This window comes from Acomys minous (genome assembly GCF_964271855.1).
Source record: "Acomys minous genome assembly, chromosome: 14".
Lineage (NCBI taxonomy): Eukaryota > Metazoa > Chordata > Mammalia > Rodentia > Muridae > Acomys > Acomys minous.
In genome coordinates this window covers 56198377-56223780 of record NC_140496.1, presented here as the reverse complement: position 1 = coordinate 56223780, position 25404 = coordinate 56198377, and the positions used below count along the sequence as shown (strand labels likewise).

The 25404-nt window shown below is 42.8% G+C and overlaps 1 protein-coding gene across 6 annotated transcripts; it reads left to right on the top strand.

Annotated features, from left to right (window-relative positions):
* The first annotated feature begins 5350 nt into the window (after window positions 1-5350).
* On the top strand, window positions 5351-24495 carry HAO2 (hydroxyacid oxidase 2). 6 transcript variants are annotated; one of them, XM_084757187.1, is made up of 11 exons: window positions 5351-5482; window positions 7516-7568; window positions 8950-9026; window positions 12498-12602; window positions 13404-13542; window positions 14506-14657; window positions 16296-16579; window positions 17762-17971; window positions 21670-21828; window positions 22136-22205; window positions 23399-24495. In XM_084757187.1, the coding sequence occupies exons 5-11, from the start codon at window positions 13412-13414 to the stop codon at window positions 23452-23454; spliced, it is 1062 nt and encodes a 353-aa protein (XP_084613313.1). In that variant the 5' UTR covers window positions 5351-5482; window positions 7516-7568; window positions 8950-9026; window positions 12498-12602; window positions 13404-13411; the 3' UTR covers window positions 23455-24495. The 6 variants fall into 6 exon arrangements, with proteins under 6 accessions (XP_084613313.1, XP_084613314.1, XP_084613312.1 ...); XM_084757188.1 differs by lacking the exons at window positions 7516-7568; window positions 8950-9026; XM_084757189.1 differs by lacking the exons at window positions 7516-7568; window positions 8950-9026 and having other exon boundaries at window positions 5370-5425.
* Window positions 24496-25404: the final 909 nt, after the last annotated feature.

Here is a 25404-nt window from a genome sequence, read left to right as displayed (position 1 = left end):
TAATATCCAAAATATATAAAGAACTCAAGAAATTAAATGCCACCAAATCAAATAACCCAATTGAGAAATGGGGCTTGGATCTAAACTGAGAATTCTCAACAGAGGGATATCAAATGGCTGAGAAACACTTAAAGAAATGCTCAACCTCCTTAGTCATCAGGGAAATGCAAATCAAAACAACTCTGAGATTCCATCTTACACCCATCAGAATGGCTAAGATCAAAAACTCAAGTGACACCACATGCTGGCAAGGATGTGGAGAAAGGGGAACACTTCATTGCTGGTGGGAATGCAAACTATTACAGCCACTTTAGAAATCTATCTGGTGCTATCTCAGAAAACTGGGAATAGGACTTCCTCAAGACCCAGCTATTCCACTCCTTGGAATATACCCAGAAGATGCTCCAGCACACAAGAAAATTTGCTCAACCATGTTCAAAGCAGCCTTATTCATAATAGCCAGAACATGGAAACAGCCTAAGTGTCCCTCAGTAGAAGAATGGACAAAGAAACTGTGGTACATGTACACTATGGAATACTACTCAGCTATTAAAAACAAGGAATTCCTGAAATTTGTGGACAAATGGATTGAGCTAGAAATGATCATAATGAGTGAGTTAACCCAGAAGCAGAAGGCCTCAAAAGGTATATACTCACTTGTATCTGCATACTAGCCCAAGGGGCATATCCCATGAAAGCCTTCACTTACCAGGACACTGGGGACAGAGGGGAGGACATCCTATAGGGACTCTAGATGAGAGAATCATGGGAGAAGAGCATGGGTCCTAGAAACCTACAAGTAGAACATTATGAGAGGCAGATTTGGGCCCAGGGGTCCCGCTCAAACTAAGGCACCAGCCAAGGACAATACAGACAGTAAACTTTAAACTCCTACCCAGATCTAGCCAATGGACAAGACATTCTCCACAGTTGAGTGGAGAGTGGGGTATGACTTTCACATGAACTCTGGTGCCTCATATTTGACCATGTCCCTGGAGGAGGAGACCTGGTGGCACTCAGAGGAAGGATAGCAGGCTACCAAGAAGAGACTTGATACGCTATGAGCATATACAGGGGGAGGTAATCCCCCTCAGGAACAGTCATAGGGAATGGGAATAAGGGGAAAATGGGAGGGAGGGAAGAATGGGAGGATACAAGGGATGAGATAACCATTGAGATGTAGCAAGAATAAATTAATAAAAAATTTTTAAAAAACATATAGCAGATCCTGGGTTTTATAGTAGAACCCTACTTCTCAAAATAATCTTGCCCTTCCTTCTTCTTTCCTTCCTTTTTTCCTTCCTTCTTTCCTTCCTTCCTTACTAAGATGCTTTATTTGGCTGTTTCATCATATTAATAAGAAAACCAACTACTACACACTCCATTATCCAAGTGGTATAGCAGGCCTGAAAAGCCAATTTTGAGAGAACCTTTCTTAGCAGTAAGAACTGTGGGATTACCCCAGAAATAAACAGTGACATGTATGGACATGGTGTTGGTAGGTTTGCCTCTTGGTAAATACAGAGTTGGTTAGTACAGCAAGGACATAGGCTAGGCGGCTGAAGCTCAGAAGAACTGCCTGGTTGCCAACACTACAAGCTCTCATTTCAGGAGCATTTTCTGCTGCTAAGCACAGTGCCCTCTCCATGCCCTCTCACTGCAGAGCTGTGTTCCTGCACAGGGTCCCCAGTCTGAGGGGGTGGGAGGAAGTATGCTGCTGCTTCTCAATAAAAGCTACCCTTTCTCACACTCTAGACATTGTCTGCAGCCACTTAATTGGCATTAAATTGAGTTTGGTCCTGGCTCATCACAAGCCTTTTGATAAATACAAACTATCTCCAAGATGCCAATGGCTTTCACACCAATGGGCTTTTGATAGTGGACCCCCAACACCTGGCTGTGGATCACCACACTCACACACTCATGACCAGACTCTGCATTTCCTGTTGTGCTCCTTGAACCTGACTTTTTCCATGATTCGAGGAAGGCCCAATCTCATGTCCAGACACTCCATTTGTTTCCAGACCGATCAGACCCAGGTAGTGAACTCAGCCGCTAGGGGACATTTTTGACTCTGTGAAATAAGGACAAACAGTGCAATCTATAACAAAAGCCATTGTCTTGTACCTAGGATCCCCAACAGTCCCTCTTTAGGCTTTCTCCCCATATGTCCATGTAAGGGTGGCCATGCCTCTGGCCCTACCAGTAGCATAGCCACTGCTGAAAGTAACATTAACATGATTGCCTTCAAAGGTCAAGGATCACTTTCACCCTAATGGTCTTAAGGCATGCACAACCAAGTCCAGGGTCCATCCTGACCACAGAACTATCAAAGTGAGACACATCACAGAGCAAAATCAGAAGGATTAGGGGGACTAGGCTGACCCTCATCCTCTAGGTACCAAATTGCTTAGGACACCAGCCTTTCCGGCAGGGGCAACTGTCACCTGCTGTTGGCTGGATGATGACTGCTTAGGATGACACCGTGCTCTCACCATTTACACTAAACAGGTACATTGTTCAACAGGTAACAATGGCCACCTGAGAAAAGACAAAATACCACTTCCAGCTGCATCCTGAGTGCACTCAAATGCTCCTGGTGCTGCTCTGTAGACCCAGATGGGTTCACTTCTGGCCTGTCTCACCATAAGCCAGTTCTCTAGAACTCAAGAGATATTGCCAAACCTCCGCCTCAGGTGGTTCTATCTGTGACCTTCTATCTACCTACTGAGATTAGTTCCCTTAGGTAGGGGCATTGATAGTGATACAAAGTGTTCCACTTGGAAGAAGGGTCTTCCTTAGCTCAGTTCAATGATCGAATTCAAAAAAGGATCCAGGATGGTAAATTGTAGGCTGCACCTTTTCCAAACCTACTTTATTTGGGATTTTTTAATGTGTATACCTCCCTTCCAACCTAACTACCCTACATGGGAGAGAAAAGAGGTTAATGGAAGCAGGAAAAGTAGATTTTGTTGAGTTCAATTCCTGGGAAGGATTCTCCTGGTGTAGTGGGCAGGATTTCAGAAGACCAGCAATTTTATCAAAGTTTCTGTTGGAACCTGGAGTAGTACCCGAAGCCCAGAGCCTCAAAGCCTTCGAAGAACCCCACCCACTGGTGCTGGTATCACCCCAGCACCAGCTTTCTTGTGCTGTATAAAATAATAATAATAATTAGTCAGATCAAGCCATGATGTGCAACCCAGTAAGCAGCACTCCGTCATGGCTTCAGCTTCAGTTCCAGCCTCCATGTTCTTACCGTCCCTCAACAATAGATTGTAAGTTGGTAAGCTAGAATACACTCTTGCCTCCACGCAGCAAACAGAAAACAGACAAGGACACTTCTTATCATGGTGTTAGTGATGTCCTGAGGAAATGAAGCGCAAAGCATTCAAGTAAGGTGTAGAGGTTAATAAACATGCCGGTGGTGGCGCATGCCTATAATCCCAGCACTCAAGAGGCAGAGACAGGTGGGTCCTTGTGAGTCTGAGTCCAGCCTGGTCTATAGAGTGAGTACAGGACACCCAGGGCTACACAGAGAAACCCTGTCTCTAAAATCAAACCAACAAACAGGCAACATGAATGGAAGCTTAAGCATCATCGTCCCTTGAGCTGCTTTCTGGAACATAGAGGTGTGGCGTGAGATATAATGGAAAATGCCAATCAAGGTAACGTATGCTGTCCATGTGATGTCAGGTTTGACGACAGGTGTATTCCAGAGCTGATTACAAAGGGCTGAAAACTGCTGCAGAGAAGAAATGTCCAGATTGACAGCAATTTTTACAATAGCATTGCCTTGAGTAGGGAAAGTTTGTGTCTTGAGTAGGGAAAGCAGTGTCTTGAGTAGGGAACGTTTGGGCAACAAACAGGAAAACTTCCTTTTCTCACACTGCAGATTCTAGAAAGGGAAGACACTGAAGTGTTCTTATGACAATGTGTGGGTCAAGTTAGGTCCTAATTCTGCTTATTAGTGTTTGTGTTCATCATCACTTTTTTTTTTCATTACTACGACAAAATACCTGATGAAGGCAAGTTAAAGGGAGAGTTTGTTTAGGCTCACTATTTAAAGGGTGTTGGAGTGGATAGTCCGCCTTGGTGGCAGCAGAAGGTGGCTGATTGCATCATCTTATCTACAGTCGGGAAGAAAATTGGTGAGTGATCCTGCGCCTTGCCTTCTCCTTTGCTTTGTTTTGCATGTTTAGTTTGGTTTTCTTCTGTTTTGCTGTTTTGTTTGAACAGGGCTTTATGGTAGAGTTCATGCAGTTCTCGATTTGACTAAGTGGTCCTGGCTGGCCTCCTGAGCCATTGGAATATCGGGACTGCAAGCATGAGCCACAGCCTGCAACTTGCTTTCTTTTTTTTATTAAGTCTTGGATCCCAGTCTGTGGGATGGTGCCCTGAAACTTTCTGGCCAGATCTGCTCACCTCACTTCACCCCAGAAGTACCCACATGCTCAGGCACCCTGAAGGGCATTGCCCTGGCAATCCTAAATCCCATCACACTCACAGTCAGGACGAACCCTCACACTGACAAAGGGCTTTGAGCAGGTTAGTTAGCCCCATCCCTTGCTCTGAATAAATGGGGAAAACAATGTCTAACCTGGTCTGATGTGGCAATCAAATGAAACACTTCCTGGAGTGTGGCTGGTGTACTGTAACCACTGACCATGTCCTATGTTGTTGTAATACAAAAACAGCTGATAACAATGGGAGTAGAAGAAGACCTGGGCAATTAATAAATTAGTCACCTTGAATGAACCCCACTAAACTGTTTTCAGAAAATTCTTTTTTCTGAGTACAGTTTTATTTCGTCTTCCAATCCACCATCCTGTTTTACTAAAACATGTGTCTTCAAAGATATTAATAGTCTCCCTGTCTCCTGCATTAACTCAGTTGTCTGGTTCAGCACGGAGGGTTCAACACTGTTCTCAAGCTGCCCTGTCCTGGATCTTCACTACCTTCCTGCCCAGGGCTTCCCACCTGTGATCTGCTCCATGCAGTCACCCCACCCACACCAGACAAGGGCCTTCTGTGTCCATTGCAGGTTTGGTTTTTGGTTTTTATTTTTAACTCTCTACCTGAAATCACTCATGCCCTTCCATTAACCATCTTTATGAAAAGGCGGGTGGAAAGCAAATAAGCAACGACTTTATCTCAGAGTTTAATTTTATAGTAAATTTCAGGATCCTTATATCTTATAGACAACTAGTTTTGAAAACAAACATTACGAACATTCAAGTTCATGTTAAATCTAACTTTGATCTGGACTAGTTAGTCATTACTTCCCTGATAACTGTTTAACCAAAAGGTTAATATTTATCTCTGAATGTCCTTTATGCCAGTGCTGGACAGTGAGTCACTGTAGCATTCTTTGCATGGCTGCCTCTATATACCGCTAATCCTGGTTATTGGAAGACCTTAAAGCCAGGTTTGTCTTGGGGTATCTTCTATCGACTAGGACCTTAGGGAACAGATGAACTAGCAGGTGAGTGTGGGGAAGGCATAGTGAGAACTTGGCAAAAAGGGTAGCATAGAGATGGGGGGTGGAATTTGTGCACTACCCAAGGCATCTGTAGTATCAAAGAGTATGAAGAAAGAAAGGCTTCAGTCCAGTGACATTAAACATGAAAATGGTAAAGTGTTTATGTGTCCCTAGCGAAAAATTATTTAACAGGAGGGTCTCAAAACCCAAAGGATTCCAGGCCTTAAATGTGATCATTGCATGGAGCATTGGCCTCAAAAATATCGTGAAGGAGTCGTCCTTCTTACAAGCAATGCAATTAATATTTGTTATTTTTTAAATGAACTTGTATCATTTATTTGGAGGTGCTTGCTTCTTTGGAAGCAGCTATGAGTTCCCTTCAGCAAAGGGATTCTTGAGGTTGTGGTGAGATCCCAAATGAGTGTGAGAATCTGAAAAGAAGAGGAACCAAGACAGGATGGTATTGGCATATAGATAGCCAATACTTGAATGACACAGAAGAACCAGGAAATAGAAAAGAAGGAAAGCGGCTTGTCACATTCTTCTACATTGTCCTTGAATGCAAACCTCCCAAGGCTTTTACCTGGAACCTCTCTTCCATTCTGCATTTCACAGAATCCTTCAGTCCTTCCAAGAACCCTGAGCTAGATGGCGTTGGCTTGATTTCATAATTTAGTAACAACTGAAAATTGTACAAATGATGCTGGGCATAACCTGAAGTTCCCTTGAAAGGCAATGGAATTTTTTTTCATGTTTTCAGATTCTCCACCTAGGAAAACACTTGCGTTAATCTCTATATTATACCAGTAGTCTGAGAATGAAATACTGAGTCCCATCTTTACCTTTGACTGTAAGCGTCTTGAAAGCAGAGACTAATTTTTTACTTAACCCCCACTATTTAGGACAGTGTCTAGATATCTACTTATATATGTGCCAATACATATTTGTTCATTTAAAATCATGATATCCAAGGCTTCTCTTTCATAAATAAGGATTTGGAATGCCAAGCTAGCTTTATCTCATAGCTGTGGCTTTGGGAAGATGGGGCATCTGGGTGGCTCTAGCAGCAGAAAAGAAGTGTCCTAAGGCTTACCAAGGAACTAGCATTGTCATGGCCTTACCCAGCCCGATGGCCAGATTAACCATATGACCCTGTCTATCTTTAACAACTGGGGAATGTTAATAGTCTAGAGGAGCAGTAACTGATACAGCTGAGCTAGCGGAATATTGGGGGTTGTATTATGGGCCACCCTGGAGATAAGCATCAAATCTAAAACTAAAATTCACTTATAATTCACTCATAGTCCAAAGGTCATTTCATGCACTTTGGTTTGACTACAAGCCACTGTGTGACGTCAGGAATAGAACAGTGTTCTGTTGGGAGTCAGTTTTGGAATTTGGAACATTTTGGATTTCTCACTCCTCAGCCTATGAAGAAATGAAGAGGAGCCATTTTGTGTAACTCCTGTCTGTTTATATACACTTCCTCAGCAAATAAAGACAAGGCAGTGATCTTATGAGTCATTCAGGACATGTTTCCCAGAGTCTTGAATTTGTGAGAATTGACTGAGTTCACTATGTGCTGCAGAGGAGATGCAGTGTTTCTTCCATGTGGATTCAGGGGCATTAGGAATTCATCACTTGGTAAACTCTGCAATTTAATTCTTAAATGCACTTGATGTTGTGAGCATCAAATGCTGTAACTTGTGGGAGTATGTTTTGTAAGGTGTTGACAATGATTTAGACTCATAGGTTATTTATAAAGAGCAACTAGATGGGAGTTAGTTGGTTAGTTGGTTGGTTGGTTGGTTGGTTGGTTGGTTGGTTGGTTGGATGACCAATTGCTTGCTTGCTTGCTTGCTTGCTTGCTTGCTTACTTGGGTACTTGCTTGTTTGTGCTTTCTGGTGAAGTTGTGATGTTGCCAGAGGAAGTGAAGTGCTGCATATGACCATGACATTTCAAATATCTAAGGTACTTGCTACATCCTTTGTTCTTTAAACCACTCTTGGCAACAGATATTTTCTTCTTTTCATAGAGATTAAGAGCCAGGCAACTGGAGTTGGAACTGGCTACTAAACGTGTGGTTTGGTATGAAGTATTTCAATCTTTCTTTTACGGGTGTATTAGTGGAGAGTAATATCTTCATTTGGGGATGAAAAAGAGGGTCAAAACTTTAGTAGACATGAGATAGTTACAGAGTGTGTTCAGTATCATGGCATTCTGTACAGATGGTTATAGTGCATCATTATTATAAAGGAACCATCATGTTGATCTCAACATGTATAATGAAATTATCCCATTGCTTAACTGAACCAGGAAATCCCCCAATCTTCCTAAGCATTCTATTAGTGTGCACCATTTCCTCAACTGTCTCCAAATCATACACAAAGCAAACAATTAACATCTCTGGGCATCAACACTGTACCTGAGAGTTACTTCTTTGGAAATCAGAACATGTTTTCCCCATAAGCAAAATGATATTAAAAGAGTGAATGGATCTTAAGTGATGAACAAAGTGTCTGAAAACTGACACGCTCATAGTACAAATGGCTATAAAGCAGGGTCATTATGTCTGTGGTCATTCAACATGGGAATGTATGAAAATTATGTTATGCATGCTTTCTTCAATTTCTCTTGAATGTTGATTCTGGAGAACAGCAATCTTAATCACTGGCACCGCAGAGAAGGAGAAGGAAGGAAGGAATTCCAAGATGCTTCTGAGATGCATGAGTCAGTCCCTTGCACCAACATAGAGGGAGTGCAGAAACCCCCAGCTAGCATACTCCTGTGGCAACATGTGGGCACAGAATGAGCATGGAAGAGACATTCCTGGGAGGGAGTAAAAGCAAAGAAGAAAAGAAAAGAAAAGAAATTATTATCTTGTTATAAAATGAAAAAGGGATCATCAGGCCCTGAAAGTGTCCTGTGCCTTTAACACGATGGCCCAGAGATTTGACCAGCCTCTCTTCTAGGCTGCCTGAAACCACTGACCAGTTCTGGAAGCCTCTGATGACTAAACCATGCCTGTTGAGCTGCTTGGGGCTTCTGTTCCTTTGCTGTCAAGTGGTTCTCAAAGGGCCTCTGTGCTGGGACACTCCTTACTAGTTCTCACTCTGAGGACAGCCTTGATACTGATCCAAATCCTTCTGTTAATTACCGCCCCTGTATGGCTGTCCTGGGGTGTTATCACCCACGCCATGACTGACACTGTTTGCCTGAGGGATCTAAAGGATCAAGCCCACTATCCCAGGGCACTTGAAAGCATGCAGACCCTCATCCTGCTGTACTCTTTTCCTAGACAACTCAACCATGAATTTAGTCCTCCATCTTAAAAATAAACTGCTGAGACAGGTTAGCTCCTGGCAACACCCAGCCTAACTCAGCAAAGATAATGAACATAAAATAACCTCCTTATGGAAATGGCTTTAAATGTGGCAAACCACCCACTGGGCAAATGTCCTCATTTCAGCTAGAGACAGAATTCTGCCTAAAAATCAACAAGCTTGGATACAGGCAGAGTCAACAACCAAACCCTGCCAAGACAGGGTAAGCAAGTCCTCAATAGTTCCTGTCTCACAAATATGTCCATCAGATATATTGGGCCAGAAAGCTGAAGATGATGCCCAACATTATCATTTTGGGTGACTCTTCAGGCAGAAAACTGTCTCTATTGTATTTTTTTTTTAACTTTGGAAGTTGGTAACAGGCACTTCCTGTATACTCAGATATTAATTTTATTCCTTCTCAAGTCTCGGATGGGTTGAAGACCAGATAATTTAGTTTTACAATGAAGCCTAATTGTTTAGGGGTTAAGATGTTTTTAGGTGTAGAGTGATGTTTTAAGTTGATAATGAGGAGATATAATAGATATTCATTGACATTCAGAATTTTAGACATAAGAAGAAAAGAAAGATGTTTTCTTCAAGGTTGCTAAATAAATAGCCAAAATGAATGTAATATTAATATAATTCCTGTGTGTTTGGTGGATATTCTTGTTGTATGTAGTTTATTTTATACATCTGTTATAATATAAAAGTAAATGTAAAAAATATTTTTAATTAAAAATTTTTGTCAGACAAGGCTTTTACTAACTTAGTTAAAGATAACCCAAGGTCTTTTACATTAATTGGGGCTATTGTAAAAGTTGTTCTTTCCTTGACTTCTTTCTCTGTCTATTTAGCATTGTATATAGGTTGACGAATTATTTCTGTGAGTTAATTTTGTATTCACTACTTTTCTGAAAGTGTTTATCAGTTGCAAGGGATTCTTGCTGAAATCTTTGGGGTCACTTATGTATACTATCATAGCATCTGCAAATAAAGATATATTGATTTCAACAACAGAGATAAGGTTGGGAATAATGGCTGTGGAGACTCTCCTGCCTTTTGCAACATGTATCTTTGTGGCTGGGACAAATTCTTCCCACTCAGAGTGACTGGATCAGTGTCAGCTGACCTTGGGTCCTATAATCTCCCATACTTGGCCATGGGTTGTGGACTTTGATCTTATCTTTGACATTCCATATCTCGCCCTAAATTCAAAGAGATCAAGCCAAAGGATGGTGAAGGACACATCCTGATTTACAGAAACAGCCTTCAGTCAGGCAATTCTCACCGTGGTCACCTCTGAGGACCCCAGAGTTTTCCAACCAAATGGAAACTCTGATTCCCCAGAGTTCCTCAAGGAACAGCAACATGCAACCTGTAAAACCTCCAAGGGAAAACAACATGCTGTCTAGAATAAGTGGCTCAGATCATAATCACCCTGAACAAAACCAGGTTTACCTCAGCAGGGCAGCAGAGTTTGAACATCAGACCAAAGCAGCAGATACCCGGAATCTCCTTGCTCTTGGGCTTTCATTTTGTCACGCATTTCTGAATTGTTGCTCCCCATTTTTTGAGCCCTGAAGGAGTGAGCTTGAAGAAGCTAGAGGACACAATGTTCCTGAAACAACATCTCACATGTGATCTGTGTGCTCATGGCTTTCCCAATGCCCAGCCTGTTTCGCAGGACTATCAGAGTCACAAAGAACAGAGCAAAGCACATGGATGAGACAGGAAATGGGCACAAAAGAACTTGTAAGATGACTGGAATTCTTCCTTCTCTTTCTGGTTACAACTCTGGTATGAAGTATGTGCAATATTCAAAAACATTAGACAAAGGTCTTTCTCAAATTTGGGGAAGGCTTTGAATGGCAAAGTATGACCCTCTTCAACTGTAACTCTGATGTTTAATTCAAGTAATGAACTCTACTGACCTTTACTTGTGTCATGAAAAGAAAACTGGGCAATTGTATCTTTAACCTTCCAAACTTAACATGTAATTTAACATGTAATTCAAATACATATGTAGATACACTTTATATATTACACACAAAATCTATTATTTAAAATGCTGCCATGACTACTCTGCTCTTTATACTTAAATTGGAGGAGAGCATCTGTCTCAGAGGCTAACAGGAGATAGAGTTCCCATGACTTTATCTGCACAAACTTACTCTCTAATCATGCATGAGTTTCCTATATTCTGACCCTCATTCTCTCCAAATCCAAAAGAAAGAAATTAATAGCCCATTAGCTTTAATGCCTCTGTCTATTGAAGAGAGAAAGTAACAGCTTCCAGTGAGATTAGAAGGCTATATGAAAACAAGAAAGCTTTGGTACATTTAAGGATGTTGAGATTAATGATTGAATTTCCAAACAGCTTTCAAACTCTGTAATCACAGTGCTGTAGCCAGGTAACCCACAGTTGCTTCTCTTGGATTAGACTCAAGCTCTGTGTAGTTTCTGTGCTGGATATTCACAAGGACATTGCTGTGGTGTTTAATGTGGAGGGCAGCAATAGTTAAAATCTGCTGGAATTGTAGGACAGACAAGGTACACAGAGGAACTCTAACTTGAAGGAGTCAACACATCTACACTGTAATTCAGTGTCATACTATCCTAAAGCCAGGGTACAGCAGGAGGGACTAGCCTGTGCAATCAGTGGATTCTATAGGAGAATTCAAAGAACTCAGCACACAGTTGAGGCGATGGGCCATTTCAGTGAAAAGGTGAAAAGAAAAGTTATACTGGGGAAAGGTCTGGAGAAAAGCAATTACAAGCTTCCATGAAATGCATCAAGTCCTCCAGTGCCAAGATGAGATGTGGTAGAGACCCTGTGTCTATAGGCTCATGCTGGGGGTTGGCCATATGGTCACTCTCTTTACCCTAGCCCTGGCTCCTAGAAGTAAAGCAGATGTTTAGCATAAATCATATTCTTTGTGGGGGTGAAAAGCAATTCAAATATAGTGAATCACTCTTATCAGGAACTACTGTTATGTAAGCCTCTAGCCACAGCCAAGTCCTAACCTTGTAAGCAGGGTCTTCCCAGCAATCTCACTCTCAGAATTGTAATAGATTTCCTAAGTGCATGGGATTATAAATGAACAATTTCAGGACAGTTGGGTGTAAAATGAGTAATTCACTGGCCTAAGGCTTATGAATGCATCAGTCAGTAAGGCATGTAGGGCAGAGTTAAATCAAATATGGTTGCTTAACTTTGTTAGATCAGGTCAGCACCTTGGTAGCTTCCTGTCCAGGCACTTATAAGGTTACCAGTTGAAAGTTCTAGAGATGAAGCCAAATGCCTCCTCACGACATACATCTAAAGCTCTCGTGTTCCTGAGGCTCTGTTTTATCTCACAGAACTTCTGTTTAGCCCCTAAGGTAGGAATTGTGTGCTGCCTCTCTGTGGGACTTCCCCAGACTTTGGCCTGTCTCCATTTCCTCTCAGCACAGTTCAGCCTCATCTCTACCCAAGGCAAGGCATTCAGGACGACACATTTTCATCTGGATTTTTGTTCCTTTCTCATTCCTTATTGAAGAGAGAGTTTCTGAGACTGGTGCCTTTCCCTCAGCCAATAACTTAAAAGTCTAGTTTCTACTTTTAGGTTCAGGGTAATTTTGTACACTCTTGTCTCCTGAACCAGAGGTGGCTAGGGATTTAAAGTTTGCATTTCCCATCCTTTCCTTCCAGAATCTTCTCGTGTAAGAGGCCTGAATGTTGTGACCAACAAGAGTGTCTACAGCATCTTAGCAGCTATTGATCTCAGTGTCCTTGCTCCTATTGGAGGAATTACTGGTGAGCCCTAAGATACACGGTCATGTAAGCTACTGTTTATATCAGAAGTACCATGTACCAGATGCAGCATTCAGATTATTGATGACAATAAATGGAAGAAGACATGCTCACGACAAAATAACAAATGGTAGAAGGTGGTGACACTTTGACAACATGTCCAGTCACCCAGGCAAGGAACAACCTAAAATAACCAATTGCTTTCACCACGTTGTCCATAGCTTTGTGTAATTCAGACATATTGGAAATCCAGGAAATTCCCACTGATATAAGACATGATTTTTCACACTGTTGTGCTAATGACTGAGACATGAAGCTAAGTAGACAGTTAGGAGGCAGGTCTTGTAAAGGGTCAATGGAGGAGGTCAAATGAAGACACTGAAGTGCCAAGAAACTTCCATTTTTTTTCTTTGAGACAGGAGTTCTCTGTGTAGCCTTTGCTGTCCTGGACTTGCTTTGTAGACCAGGCTGGCCTCAAACTCACAGAGAACCACCAGCTCTGCATCCCTGAGTGCTGTGATTAATGGCATGTGCCACCTGGCCATGCTGAGATAGCCAGGGTAGATATATTTAAAAGGCCAAAATACAGGTATTGGGTGTGGCTGTGAGAAAATCAAAGTCTTCTGGTAGAGGAGTGAAAGTGAAAACATTGAGTTTCAAAATCAATCAAACAAACAAAAAAGAAACACCAAAATATAGATGTTGCAGCTAATTCGATTTATATTCTGTCCATCCACCCCCTTTATCCTCCCCTTAATTACAAAGCGTTCTCTCGAGATTTGTTCTGTTTTTTGTTTTTTGAAGGTCCAGAAATGGCTCTGGTGTGTTTGGCAGACTTCAAGGCATATGCACAAGATCAGCTGTCTAAGTCCTCATGGGAATTTATTGAAGGAGATGCTGATGAGGGCATCACCCACAAGGACAACATCGCAGCTTTTAAAAGGTCTTCTCTTACTCCTTGCTGCTGTCTCTCTGATATGCATTCTTTGAGACCTCTTGAGGTGGAAAAAGTCACTGTATCTCCATTTAGTGAGCCCAGTACATATAGGAACATGATGGGCTTCTGTGTGGTTTTATCCTAGGGTGGGATGAGGGATAAGGAGCTGGGGAGGTTTCGTAGAGAGAATCCACATTAGACCTAGGGCACGTGAGTCATCAGCTGTCTGCATCCCAGCAACTTGCACCATGCAAAGATGGTCCAGCTGGGGTGCAGAGTGGAGAAATCCGCAAGTAGATCTGGATCTCCTGAGCACCCAAAACCTCTGCCTTGGAGGACAGAGATGTGACTTGGGATAAAGGACTCACGTTTGGGGAACATGAGATTAGAGGATGTTCAGGGACAATGGAAGATGGATTCAGCAATATCTGGACTTGAACACTCAGGGCTGAAGCATATGCCAGCCAACCATAGGTATATCCAAGCTCCCGTTTGCATAAAATAGCACTTTAAATACCACTTGTGGATTGCCCCACTTTCCCCTAAGCAGTGTATAAGTCAAATGAATTAGTTCTCTTTGTGGGACATGATTGTTTTCTAGCATCTGGACACTTTGATTGCCTTGTCTTTTTTTCTGAGGACGTCTGAAATTTTATTCCCCTGTCAAGTCATTGCTGGTAAAGTCTAAATTAGGCATCTAAGCCCTGAGTGTCAAGCCACAGAAGCAGGACGCTAACAGAGCAAGACAGAACCTAAGGTAGACTTTGGTTTCTCAACAGTTCCAAAGCATCTGGGTTGATATACCAGTTTCCTAGCGATTAGCCTCCTCCTGAGCCTATGCTGCTTATTCAGGACCAGACAACTCATCCCACCAAGAGCGCAAAGATCAAAGTCCATTTAGACCTGCTTGTAAATTAGGGCCCAAGCTTAGCCATGCTGGAAGATAATCCATCTTATTGCCTAGTGCAGAATCCGCCTTCGACCCCGATACCTGAGAGATGTCTCAAAGGTGGACACCAGGACCACAATCCAAGGGCAGGAGATCAGCACACCCATTTGCATCTCACCCACGGCCTTTCACTCTCTTGCCTGGCCAGATGGAGAAAGGAGCACAGCCAGAGGTATGAATCACCCCACCAGAAAGCTAACTCTCCAGGCCACAACCCATCAAGATACATGGTAGGGAGCATCAAGACTTCTATAGAAATGTCTAGGATCGTCGATCCTTTCAGAGTAAGGATTGGTAGCAAAGGGATTGCTTAAGCCATTTTTTGTGTACTATTGCGTGTAGCCTGTAAAAATATTCACTGTCTATAAAAATAATGAGCACAGTAAAAGAGGAGCTAGAGAAAAGAACATGCTAAAATCTAAAGGATGACAAAGAGGGGTGCTGGCCCCACTGAATCAGACTATGGTGTTCGGGAACCTCAAGGGGAGGTGCTAAGCATGTCACTGAGAAGGGGGCTTCTGCAGCCATATGGGCTGGAGATGGGGCTGACACTTGAGTCTACATTTAGGACCAGAAGAAACCGTTGTTCTCAAGTCCTGACACAGGGCTAGGTAGCTGTGCTTTTTCCATAGTCCATTTCTCATCTTCCTGATTGTCCTTGTCATCTTGTGTAACAAAAAGTTCTTTGGTGGTTATGCATTCTCCCCAGTAAACACTGTGGAGGTCCGTCCCTGTCACCTCCACAGATGCCACCATGGACCATGGGTAATAGCAGTAGGAGGGGAAGATATGAGGCTAAAATTATTCCCTGGAGTCAGTCATCATGATTCCAAGCTGACTATGGTCGTGTGTGTGTGTGTGTGTGTGTGTGTGTGTGTGTGTGTGTGTGTGTGTGTCTGTCTGTCTGTCTGTCTGTCTGTCTGTGAGCCCACATGTGTGTGTGTGCTTTTTTATGTGTGCGAGTGTGCATGTGCCCATTTCTATGGGTGCATGTATACATGTATATGTGTATGTATGTGTGCACGTGTGTGAAATTCCCAGAAGTCTTCTGACATCTTCTTTTGACTCCATGACACATGAAGCAATGAATCTGAAGAGTCTATTGTTATAGAGACACAAACCATCATGGCTGGATCAATGTCTTATGTGAAAATGCCTGACTTACTAGATTGCCACAAGTATGGATGTGTTGGGCTTGTGGTAGAGTGACAGACTGTCTTCTGCTAATGTGAAGCATTGGCATTAATTTTTGATGAGGCCAAATTCTCTGGCCATGGATGTAGTTTCATGCTGAGATTCGACCCCCCCCCCTCCGGGGAGACACACAGATGGAGAAAGTAAGAAATGAGAAAGAGTAATTCAGTACCATTACATATATCAGAACCTTTCCCATTTGACAGATAAAGGGACAAAGCCTCAGAGCCACACAGAAAAGGAGGCGTGAGAGTCAGCCTTCTCCTTTTCAGATGTGCTTCTCCCACTGCAAAGCTCATGACGTCTCCAAACACTTCTGTTGCACAAAGGAATTCATAGGAGGTTTGCTCTCCTGCCTGAAGGGTATAAGGCACCCAATGGTAGCTCTGGGGATTAAATAACATCCCTTGCTACAGAAAATCTTCCTTATTAAAAGTAAGATTTATAGAGCACTTTGCAAAGAAAAGACCACAGGCACTAGGCCTCTCCATTGAAGCCAACCATCTCTCCCGGGGAACTAGAATGAGCTCAGGCTTTCTCTATATGGGCAACATGGCCACAGGCTTGTTCAAAAGAACTCTGTGCTCCAAGCTTGGTCATGTCCCTTGCTTTGCAGCTGCTCAGGAGCTCAACATCTGCTACATCACCAGCACTTATGCCAGCTGTGCCCTGGAAGATATTGTTGCTGCTGCCCCAGGAGGCCTCAGATGGTTCCAACTCTATGTGCAGTCAGATTGGGAGCTCAACAAACAGCTGGTTCAGAGGGCAGTGGCTTTGGGTTTCAAAGCTTTGGTGATCACTGTAGATGTACCAGTACCTGGCAATAGGCGACAGAACATGAGAAACCAACTGGATTTGGAGAAAAACATAAAGCTGAAGGACCTCCGATCACCTGAAGAGGTGAGAAGGATGTCAGGCTCAATGGCCATTAATTATCAGAAGTATTTAATATAAGGAGAGCCATTATCCAGTTTTCCTTCCTCCTTCCTTCCCTCATTTATCCATCCCTCCCTCCCTTCCTTGCTTCCTTCCTCCTTCCCACTTTCCTTTCCACAAATATGTTCCCCTTCCTGCCTTGTGGTAGACACTGGACGGTGTAGCAGTTAAAGAGGCTGACCTGGTTTTTGCTCCTCACAGCCTTCTGGCATCCAGCACTAAGACCAAATGCCCTCACCTCTGGAGCTGCACAACCTCTCATCGGAGAGGTTCAAGCTAGGGCTGGTGTTGGGAGACAGCGGAGCCTTAGGGGAGAGTTTTGCAGGAACTGCAGAGTAAACTAAAGTACACATACAGTATTTTCTTTTTTATTATGGATTCACAAAGTGATAGTTTTGCATAGAATGCATAGACAAACTGACTCTCTGGAAAGGAAGCTCACAGCACAATTGTACTGTTTGCTAGTCCAGCCAGCTGAGACCCCCACCTGCTGCCATGAACACGTAACATCAGCACAGTGCAGCACATCTTTTGGAATTCTTTCAATTAGGGCCTACAATGGACCTTTCCTTCAGTAAATTCTAGTGACTGAAAAAGATTTCATGGCTTTGAAAGTGAGTAGCCTGTCTAAGAAAAGAGGGCCTTTTTAGCTGATGGGCCACTATGATTCCTCTGGGTGTCCCCGAACCAAGAGACACACTAAAATTTAAGGAAATTAGCTGTATACTGTGAGCCAAGGCTGGATGATGAGCAATGACTGCTTTAAGATTCTTACTGCTTTGGATTTACTAGCCCACGGATAGCTCAAACATAAAATGTCAAGCTGACCTATGATATTTTTCTCATTCATCTCACATACTAAACACTGAATCCTTTTAAAGTATAGATCTGTTTTATCTGTCGTTGTGTCTCCAGATTCTAGAATAATTATGAAGCACAGACATTAATTGATGGTTAATGAATAAGTCATTAAAGTATAAGTACTTCATTCAACTTTTGGGAGTGGAAGTTGTTTTAATCTGCATTGGGTGGTGTTGCCTTGTTTTTATAACTTATACATAAGGGTGTTCCCAATGTGTCTCATCTTTTGTGTGGATCATGTGATGTGAGTGTTAGGAGTAAGAGTCACCTTCCAATTCCTTACAGAGAAAATCCACACCTTCTCCGCACACATCTTTCCTGAGTCCGTCTTTCTGCTGGGACGATCTCCCCAGGATTCAGAGAATAACTCGATTGCCCATTATCCTCAAAGGGATTTTGACGAAAGAGGATGCAGAATTAGCCCTGAAGCACAACGTCCAAGGCATCTTTGTTTCCAACCATGGTGGGAGGCAGCTTGACGGGGTTCCTGCTTCAGTAAGTAGGATGACTTCAGTGGGGTGCGTCTGAATGCCTCTTGCGGGTCTGCACCAAAGTCCCTACTAAATCTGATACGCATCGCCCTCTCCCTTACCACAAGGGTGGCCTATGGGTCTTAAGGGTCGTTAATAACTAGTAATAGCCTCGTGTGCAGCAGATCATCTTCACAAACTGTATATGTAACACATCTAAACTTTGTGTCTAGATGCTGCAAAGTAGATATAGCCCTATTTTACACTTAGGGATGTTGGTGGGGATAAAGGTCTACTTTATGTCTACATGAGTCTCTTCCACTCCCTACAGGGTCACAGTAGGTAGACCAAGGGACATGTTTGAAAGACACTGTAGACTCTGTCTTCTGCCAGGCAGTGATCAGATGGAAGCTGATGTGTCTTCATGGATTTTAGAGACCTTAGTTTTCCTATCTGACACAATGTGGGAAGGAGTGGCACCTCACAGAGGAACATAAGTGGTTTTTCAAAATGGAACTGCAAGAAACCGATGCACTAGTGCACAGTAGACTGATGAGCCTTTGGCTAACATCTGTAGCAGCCTGCACTAGCTCATAAATGTATGTCTGTTCTGTGTGGTGCTGGGGAGAAAGAAAAGAGGAAAGGGAAGTGGGGAAAGAGTCTTTAAGTGGAAATCAGTTGTTATTTTGTTGTCACAGGCATATTTACGCTCTCTTATCCCCAAAGCTTGTTCTAGCAATGCTTGGCTCATTTTGACAAACAAAAGTGACACTTTTCCTCCTCTGTTCCTTTGACCTCTTATAAAAAATATCAATGAACAAAAAGGAATGATTTAAAAACATCACCCCTAATTTCATCACAATGGGTGTGTTAATTTCTTGGTACTTATTAATACAAGTAATTTTTTGGTTTAATACGTATACATTTAATATATTTTATAATGTCCATCTTTTCAGTTGTTCAATGTGTCAGGCACATTCTTTTTCTCTATATATATTTCTTTACTTTTTAAAGAGCATCATTAATGGGCAATTTATATAATTGACCCCTTATTGCAGAGCATTCATGCCAGTATTTACCTACTTTTCTTTTGAGACACAGTGTCTCCACGTAGCCCTTGCTGTCCTGGCCTCAAATTCACAGTGATCCGCCTGCCTCTGCCTCCCAAGTGTGGGGATTAAGTGCCTCTACCACCATGCCTTGTTCTTACCTTGTTTCTTTTTCTTTGGTTTCCATTTTATCCTGACCAGGTCGCACCACGTTGCCCATGCTTGCTTTGGATGCTCATCTTCACTGCTCCCTCAGTGTGGGAATTATAGGCCTGTACCACTATATCTGACTTTATTTTTGTTTTTTGTTTTTTGTTTTCTGTTTTTGTTTTTTAACAATGCATTTAAAAACAATGCAAAATTGTTTTTAAACAATGTGTCAGTGACCATCCTTCACATCAACATCCTAAGTGTGTCCTTGATCAATTCCTTACAAGGGTTCTTAGAAGCAGCAGTTCCAAAGCTGCTCTCTTGCGTATTCCGAGGCTTGGGGAACTGAGTCATCTGGGGTGCCCATCACTTCTTCTCCACCAGGCCCTTGCTAGTTAGAGTAGGCAGTGGAATGACAGGTCTGTATGCAGAGAAGGCTCACTCTGCCGTGTCTCCTAGTGAATGCTGGATTGAAAGGTATAGCCATGCCTCCTACTTCCTTCAGCAGGAGAAGAAGCAAGGAAGTGGAGGGACCACGGGTCTGAAAGAAGCCCTTCACTCCAGGGTCGGGCTCAGAAATCTGCCGCACCTGCTGGTTAATAGGGATGTACTGTTAGTCCTGGGATTTGTGTCTGCTTAATTTTTTTTCATTTCTTTACATATAATTGGTTTCAGTGAGTAACAAGTTTTAATACAACCAAGGAAGTCAAACGCTCAGTGGAGCAGCCTTGAGAAAGAGCACTCCTCCCTCTGGGCAGTGACATCAGCAGAGGGATGAGCCAACAATGAAACAAGGTTAAGGAGCAGAACACAGCTTCGGATTTAAACCTTATCAACATTTCTGGCTCATCCTTGAGGCTGAACAAGGTCACTCACAGTTGCATTTGCAAAAAGATAATCTCTCAAGGAAATGAGTAAGCTGCATGTCAGTTTCCTGTGTGCTCCCTCCTGGACAGCATCTTCAGGGAACATCAGAAAATGTCCTGGCCTGACCGATGGAAAACGGATCATTCAGCCTCCTAGGCTGAAATTAACTTATGTTCCCATCATTTCATATATTTACATTATAATTTACTTTTTACATTTGTGTGTGTCTGTGTGCATGTGTGTATGCGTGCATGTGCATGCATGTGTGTGTGTGTGTGTGTGTGTGTGTGTGTGTGTGTGTGTGTGTGTACACAAGTGAATGCAGTAAGTGCCTTTACCTGCTGAAACATCTCACAGGTCCTATTTTTGGTACCTCTGAGAAAGAGTCTTATGTAGGCCAGGCTGACCCTGAACTCAGATTCCCTTGCCCCTGTTTCCTGTTGTTGGGCTTACAGGCACCACCACTCTTGCCTTCTCAATTTCTAAATTATTGCCAGCTGCATAGCTGAGAATGACAACAAGAGATTTTATAAATATGTTTATTTCCTTTTTAACAACATCAAACAATATTGCAAATAATACTTGGATGTGAGTTTTCTCCAGATATTTCGTGTAAGTCCAACATACATCCAGTGAATACTCCACATTCATAAAGGAGCAAATTTATATTCTAGTGGGGATTTTTGTTGTTGTTGTTGTTGTTGTTGTTTCTTTGTTTTGTTTTAATTTGACCCAGTCAAGAGCAGTACTCTGGCGGATTCTTTCCACAGTGTCAGGGTCTGGGGACTCTATTTCAAGTCCTCTCCTCCAGCTCCCTTCAGAGGATAAAGATAATAACCAAAGGCAGCAGAACCATTTCTTCAAGCATCCTCATTGCAGAGGGCCCGTTGTCCTCCTCTTATAGGCTTGGTGGCCCAGGGACCTGTGGGTGTCATATGGGGAATAGGGGTAGATAAGGCAACTGTGAAGTCGAGTCCTCCGTGCCCGGAGCAAAGAGAAATTAGGACAAAGCAACCCTGCTTTTTCTTTGTCTTTCAAAGGCTTAACTTTCTCTTCTACGATGTTGCCACTACATTCTCACTGTTCTATCTTAGATGAGTTGCCCGTTCACGGTTTAATGCATCACCACACCCACTCAGTTTCAAAGACAGGCAGATGTCTAGATACTCAGGCTGTGACTGCTCCCATCCATTCTGCTAAAACAGACTCAGTGCCTAAGCCATGAAGGACATCTCTAACAGGGACATCTTGGAAACAGAGGTGATAGAAGGAAAATGAGAGGCAACGGGCTCCTTGGTGCCAAAGTGAATACTACAAATATGTAAGGTGGAACCAAGCATACCTTACAATGCATAAGGCAGTTTTAAAATGTCTGAGGCTAGACTGGAGGTGAAAGGGAAAGTGGATAGAGGGACAGTGAGCAGGAATCTCTTGGAGGTGAGTGAGCAGGAGTTTCTGATCCTCAGGAATCTCCAGGCCTCAGGAGGAAGGTGTTGACTTCCCTCAGCTGCAGGCAGGTTAGAGAAGGAATTGGGAGGGGCTTGGCCTTTGCATACATTTCCTGGTCCTATTCTACCTTGAGAGAACATTCATCTCTCATGACCCCACAAGAAACAAAACACACAGATCTGAAGCTATATGTGCATTCCTTTTTCAGATTGATGCTCTGACTGAAGTAGTGGCTGCTGTCAAAGGGAAAATCGAGGTGTACATGGATGGCGGGGTTCGAACCGGCAGTGATGTGTTGAAGGCACTGGCCCTTGGGGCTAGGTGTGTGTTTCTTGGGAGGCCAATCCTTTGGGGCCTAACCTGCAAGGTGAGATTGCTAGCTTGAGATGCAGAGCCCAGCACTCATTGCCATGCCAATGAAGACCTTGCTTCAAGTCCTTGCAAAATTGTCACAGGCCACCTCAGCTTCAGGCCTCTGAAGAGTTCCACAGACTTCAACAGCCCTCACCTCACCTCAGCCTGCCCCCTTTCCTTTCCTTTAGTTCATACATAATTCTGACTTCACAGATTCTATCCCTCCCTGCCACTGAGTGTACACACATTTTGCACCCCACCCCAAAAAAATTGGTCCAAGTAATCTTTCAATGCTCTGTCTCTCCCTTTCTGCTTCTCAGGGTGAACACGGTGTTAAGCAAGTTTTAAATATTTTAAAAGCAGAATTCCACACATCTATGGCCCTTTCAGGTATGTATTCTGTTCATCTGGTGTGGAGCCTGAGGTGGGAGGTCTACAGACAGAAGCTGAATGTCCCTCGTGCTGACTAACACCCGCCCCCGCCCCTTGGCTTGGGAGTTGTTCTGAGGACAGACACAGTAAAATGCCCTACAAAGAGATCAGGGAGTTCTCAGACCATGGGAACCTTGTTCTTTTCTCAAGGTCATTGTCAGTGCTAACGTAGCTAATGTCTGTAGGCCACCTAAGACTCCACCCCTTCTGTGAAATTCAGCCTTCTCCTATATTTCTGTTTTAGGAAAAGAATCTCTCACTGGTAACATTATTGTAATACGTTTTATGCATGTTCTGTGTGTGCAGGTGAAGGGGGCATACAGCAAGTTAACCTATACACAGCCTCTGTAAATCCTTTCAGCCTTTTCATTACCTGCGGCTTCTCTGTCTGTCCTTGCTCACAACTCCCCATGCCGCCGTGCTAACTCTGCCTTCATCCTTTTCTTTTTCAATCCCCTTGTGGAAGCTCAGCTCTAGCCCTCACATTACATCCTACTTAAGGTCTTCAGACAATGAAGAAGCTTGCCTTTGACAGGACCGTCCCTAGAAGGCATTGGCATGTGGAGTCCTCATCCCATCTGCTACAGTATCCCTGAGGCTGCTCTTCCCCATACACTGGCACATTCTACCTAAGTACACCACGTCTTCAAACTGAGCTTAAGGCCAAAGACAGCTAGTATGTGCAATTGGGTTTTTGACCCTAAAATAAAGTTGTGTTTGTGTGTGTGTGTGTTTGTGTGTGTGTGTGTTTTCACATTTTGATGTGACTATGCATATACTATGAACATCTAAAAGATCGATTGTTCCCCTTGCAACCGGAATTACAATACACATTCAATATAAATAACACTTTATCAAGGGAAGCACAAAGGTTAAAGGCTTTCTCCATTGCATCATCCCCTGTCCATGGAGAAAGAGAAGTGAGCTCTGTGATAGAGAAAGACAAATAGACAGAGACAGAGACAGGGACTGAGACAGGATGTCCAGGAGCCAGTGTGGAGGTAAGAGGACAGTTCTTGGGAGTCACTTCTCTCCAGCTATTTTGTGAGGCTTGGGATCAAACAGACCATCAGATCTGTATTCAAAGACTCCACTCTGCTGAGCCTTCTCACCTGCCTGGAAACAAGCTCATAATTGTCTGGTTCTTTCAGGCTGCCGGTCCATTGCTGAGATCACTCCAGACCTTATTCAGTTCTCCAGATTGTAAGGACCTACCAAGATAGCCTACAGAAGAAAGACAAGCTCTCAACATGGTGTGCAATGCTGTTCATCTTGGGGCCCATCATAGCTAGTAGTTTGAGCCCTGTAGCCTCAAAATTAGAGAGGAATGGAGAAAAAGTATCTAACAGCTCCCACAGGATACATTTGGGTGAAAGAATAACATCTAATGTTCTACAAGATAGCTATAGTTAGTAGTTGACTAAGTCAAGTAGCCATGGTCCAGCAAGAAACAAAATAGTTGTATCTGATGCAACACTAGTTTCTTTCATCTGATGATTATTTATATTATACATTACTGAAATGCCATACTGTACCATAAATATGTGCAATTACTATGCATCAATTAAAATAACCATATGTATTTAAAAAGAAATGGGGACAGGGTTACCCTAGCTTTACTCACTCCCTCCTGCAAGAAGTATTGAGAATTTTAAAAACTTGAGTCCACGTAGTCAAAGTCTGAAACATAAAGCATTAGAGAGCTAATGTATCTTTGAATTATTCAGGGTCTGACGCAGGATGTTATAGAAATGTTATGATCTATTGCCTGATGTCCATTGTGGACAGTAGCCGACCTCCAAAAAATTGTAATATTTTGGAAATCATTTTCAAGACTCTATGACTAAGTTGAAATTAACTATACTGCTCTTTCACCAATGCATGGAAAAGAAGAAATCTTTATTCTGCTCCTATTCATTTTGTCAAACAAATGTAAGCCTTTTCAATAAATGTTATACAGTTAAAGAAACAGTAAGCATTAAAATCTAAGAAAATTTCTGCTACCCAGAACTCCCAAATAACACAGTTTCATGAAAACTCCTACATGAAAAACCAGTCTTCCCCATTTCATGGAGGAAATGACCACACCCAGATGGACTTTGCTCTATTTTAACAAGATCTGCAGTGCCCAGGTGGCTTCTATCACTCTCTTGATGTGATATCAAAATATGGCATGTTAGGCACCAAATATTGCCTTATCCTTCCACTTATATCCAAAAGCTTAGCCCCACCATTGTCATCATATAATTTTTTAAAAAATGAGAATGTCACGGTATTCATTCACCTCCGTAATTGTCATAGTGTCCCAGAGTCACCTGGGAACCCTAACTGAAGAGCTCCTTCCACCAGACTGGCCTACTGCCATGTCTTAGAGGAATTGTATTAATTACTAATTGAAATAGAGCCTGGCCTACTGTGTGCAGTGCAAGACCTGGGCATGTGGGCCTGGAATGTATATATGAAAGGATTACTGAGCATGCCAGAGAGCCAAGTCAACCTTTACCCACTAACTAACCCCCTTAAAGCCTGACATATGCCTGTTCCCCTTGATGGATGGCTATGCTGGACATGGGGCATGTCTTTAACCTTAAACTCAGCAGCTAAAGTTTCGACTGAGCTTTATAGATTTGGTTGTTTCAAAAGAAAAGCAAACTACAGCAGCTCAAAGTAGGAATATAATTAGGCAAGCAGACAGTACGATTATTTTGTGTAAAATATAAGTTCTTCCTGAATACATTTTCTTGAGAGATAGCCCTGCCTTCTCCGGATTTTGAATCTAAAATAACAACCAAGCTGTTTTTTTCTTCTGGGCTCCATCAGAGCCTAGGGCATGGAGATAACAGCCGTTGATGTCTCCTATTGCTCAGGACAGGAGCGCAGGCGTGTGCCTGATCCAGAGGGGAATCATTTCATGTCAGAAAGGTACTGACTACAACACTAATTAAGCTGGGTAAGAGTGTCAGAGTCAGGCTGGAGAGATGGCTCAGCCCTTAAAGGCTAGGATCACACCAAGAATATAAGAGTATCAGGGTCCTTTCATTTTGGCCAGTGACTAAGGGAAACTTCATGGCTGAGAGTCTCTTGTCACTGAATCTCATGGGTACAGTATTTTTAAAAGTAAAAACCATAAATGCATCAATGTTAGGTGAGGGTTAGA

Excerpts from the sequence above, each read along its gene's own strand:
- HAO2 (XM_084757186.1), top strand. The coding sequence starts at position 13,412 with ATGGCTCTGGTGTGTTTGGCAGACTTCAAGGCATATGCACAAGATCAG. Across the intron at positions 13,543-14,505 it reads AACATCGCAGCTTTTAAAAG|AATCCGCCTTCGACCCCGAT; the intron begins GTCTTCTCTTAC and ends TGCCTAGTGCAG. Across the intron at positions 17,972-21,669 it reads TTGACGGGGTTCCTGCTTCA|ATTGATGCTCTGACTGAAGT; the intron begins GTAAGTAGGATG and ends TTCCTTTTTCAG.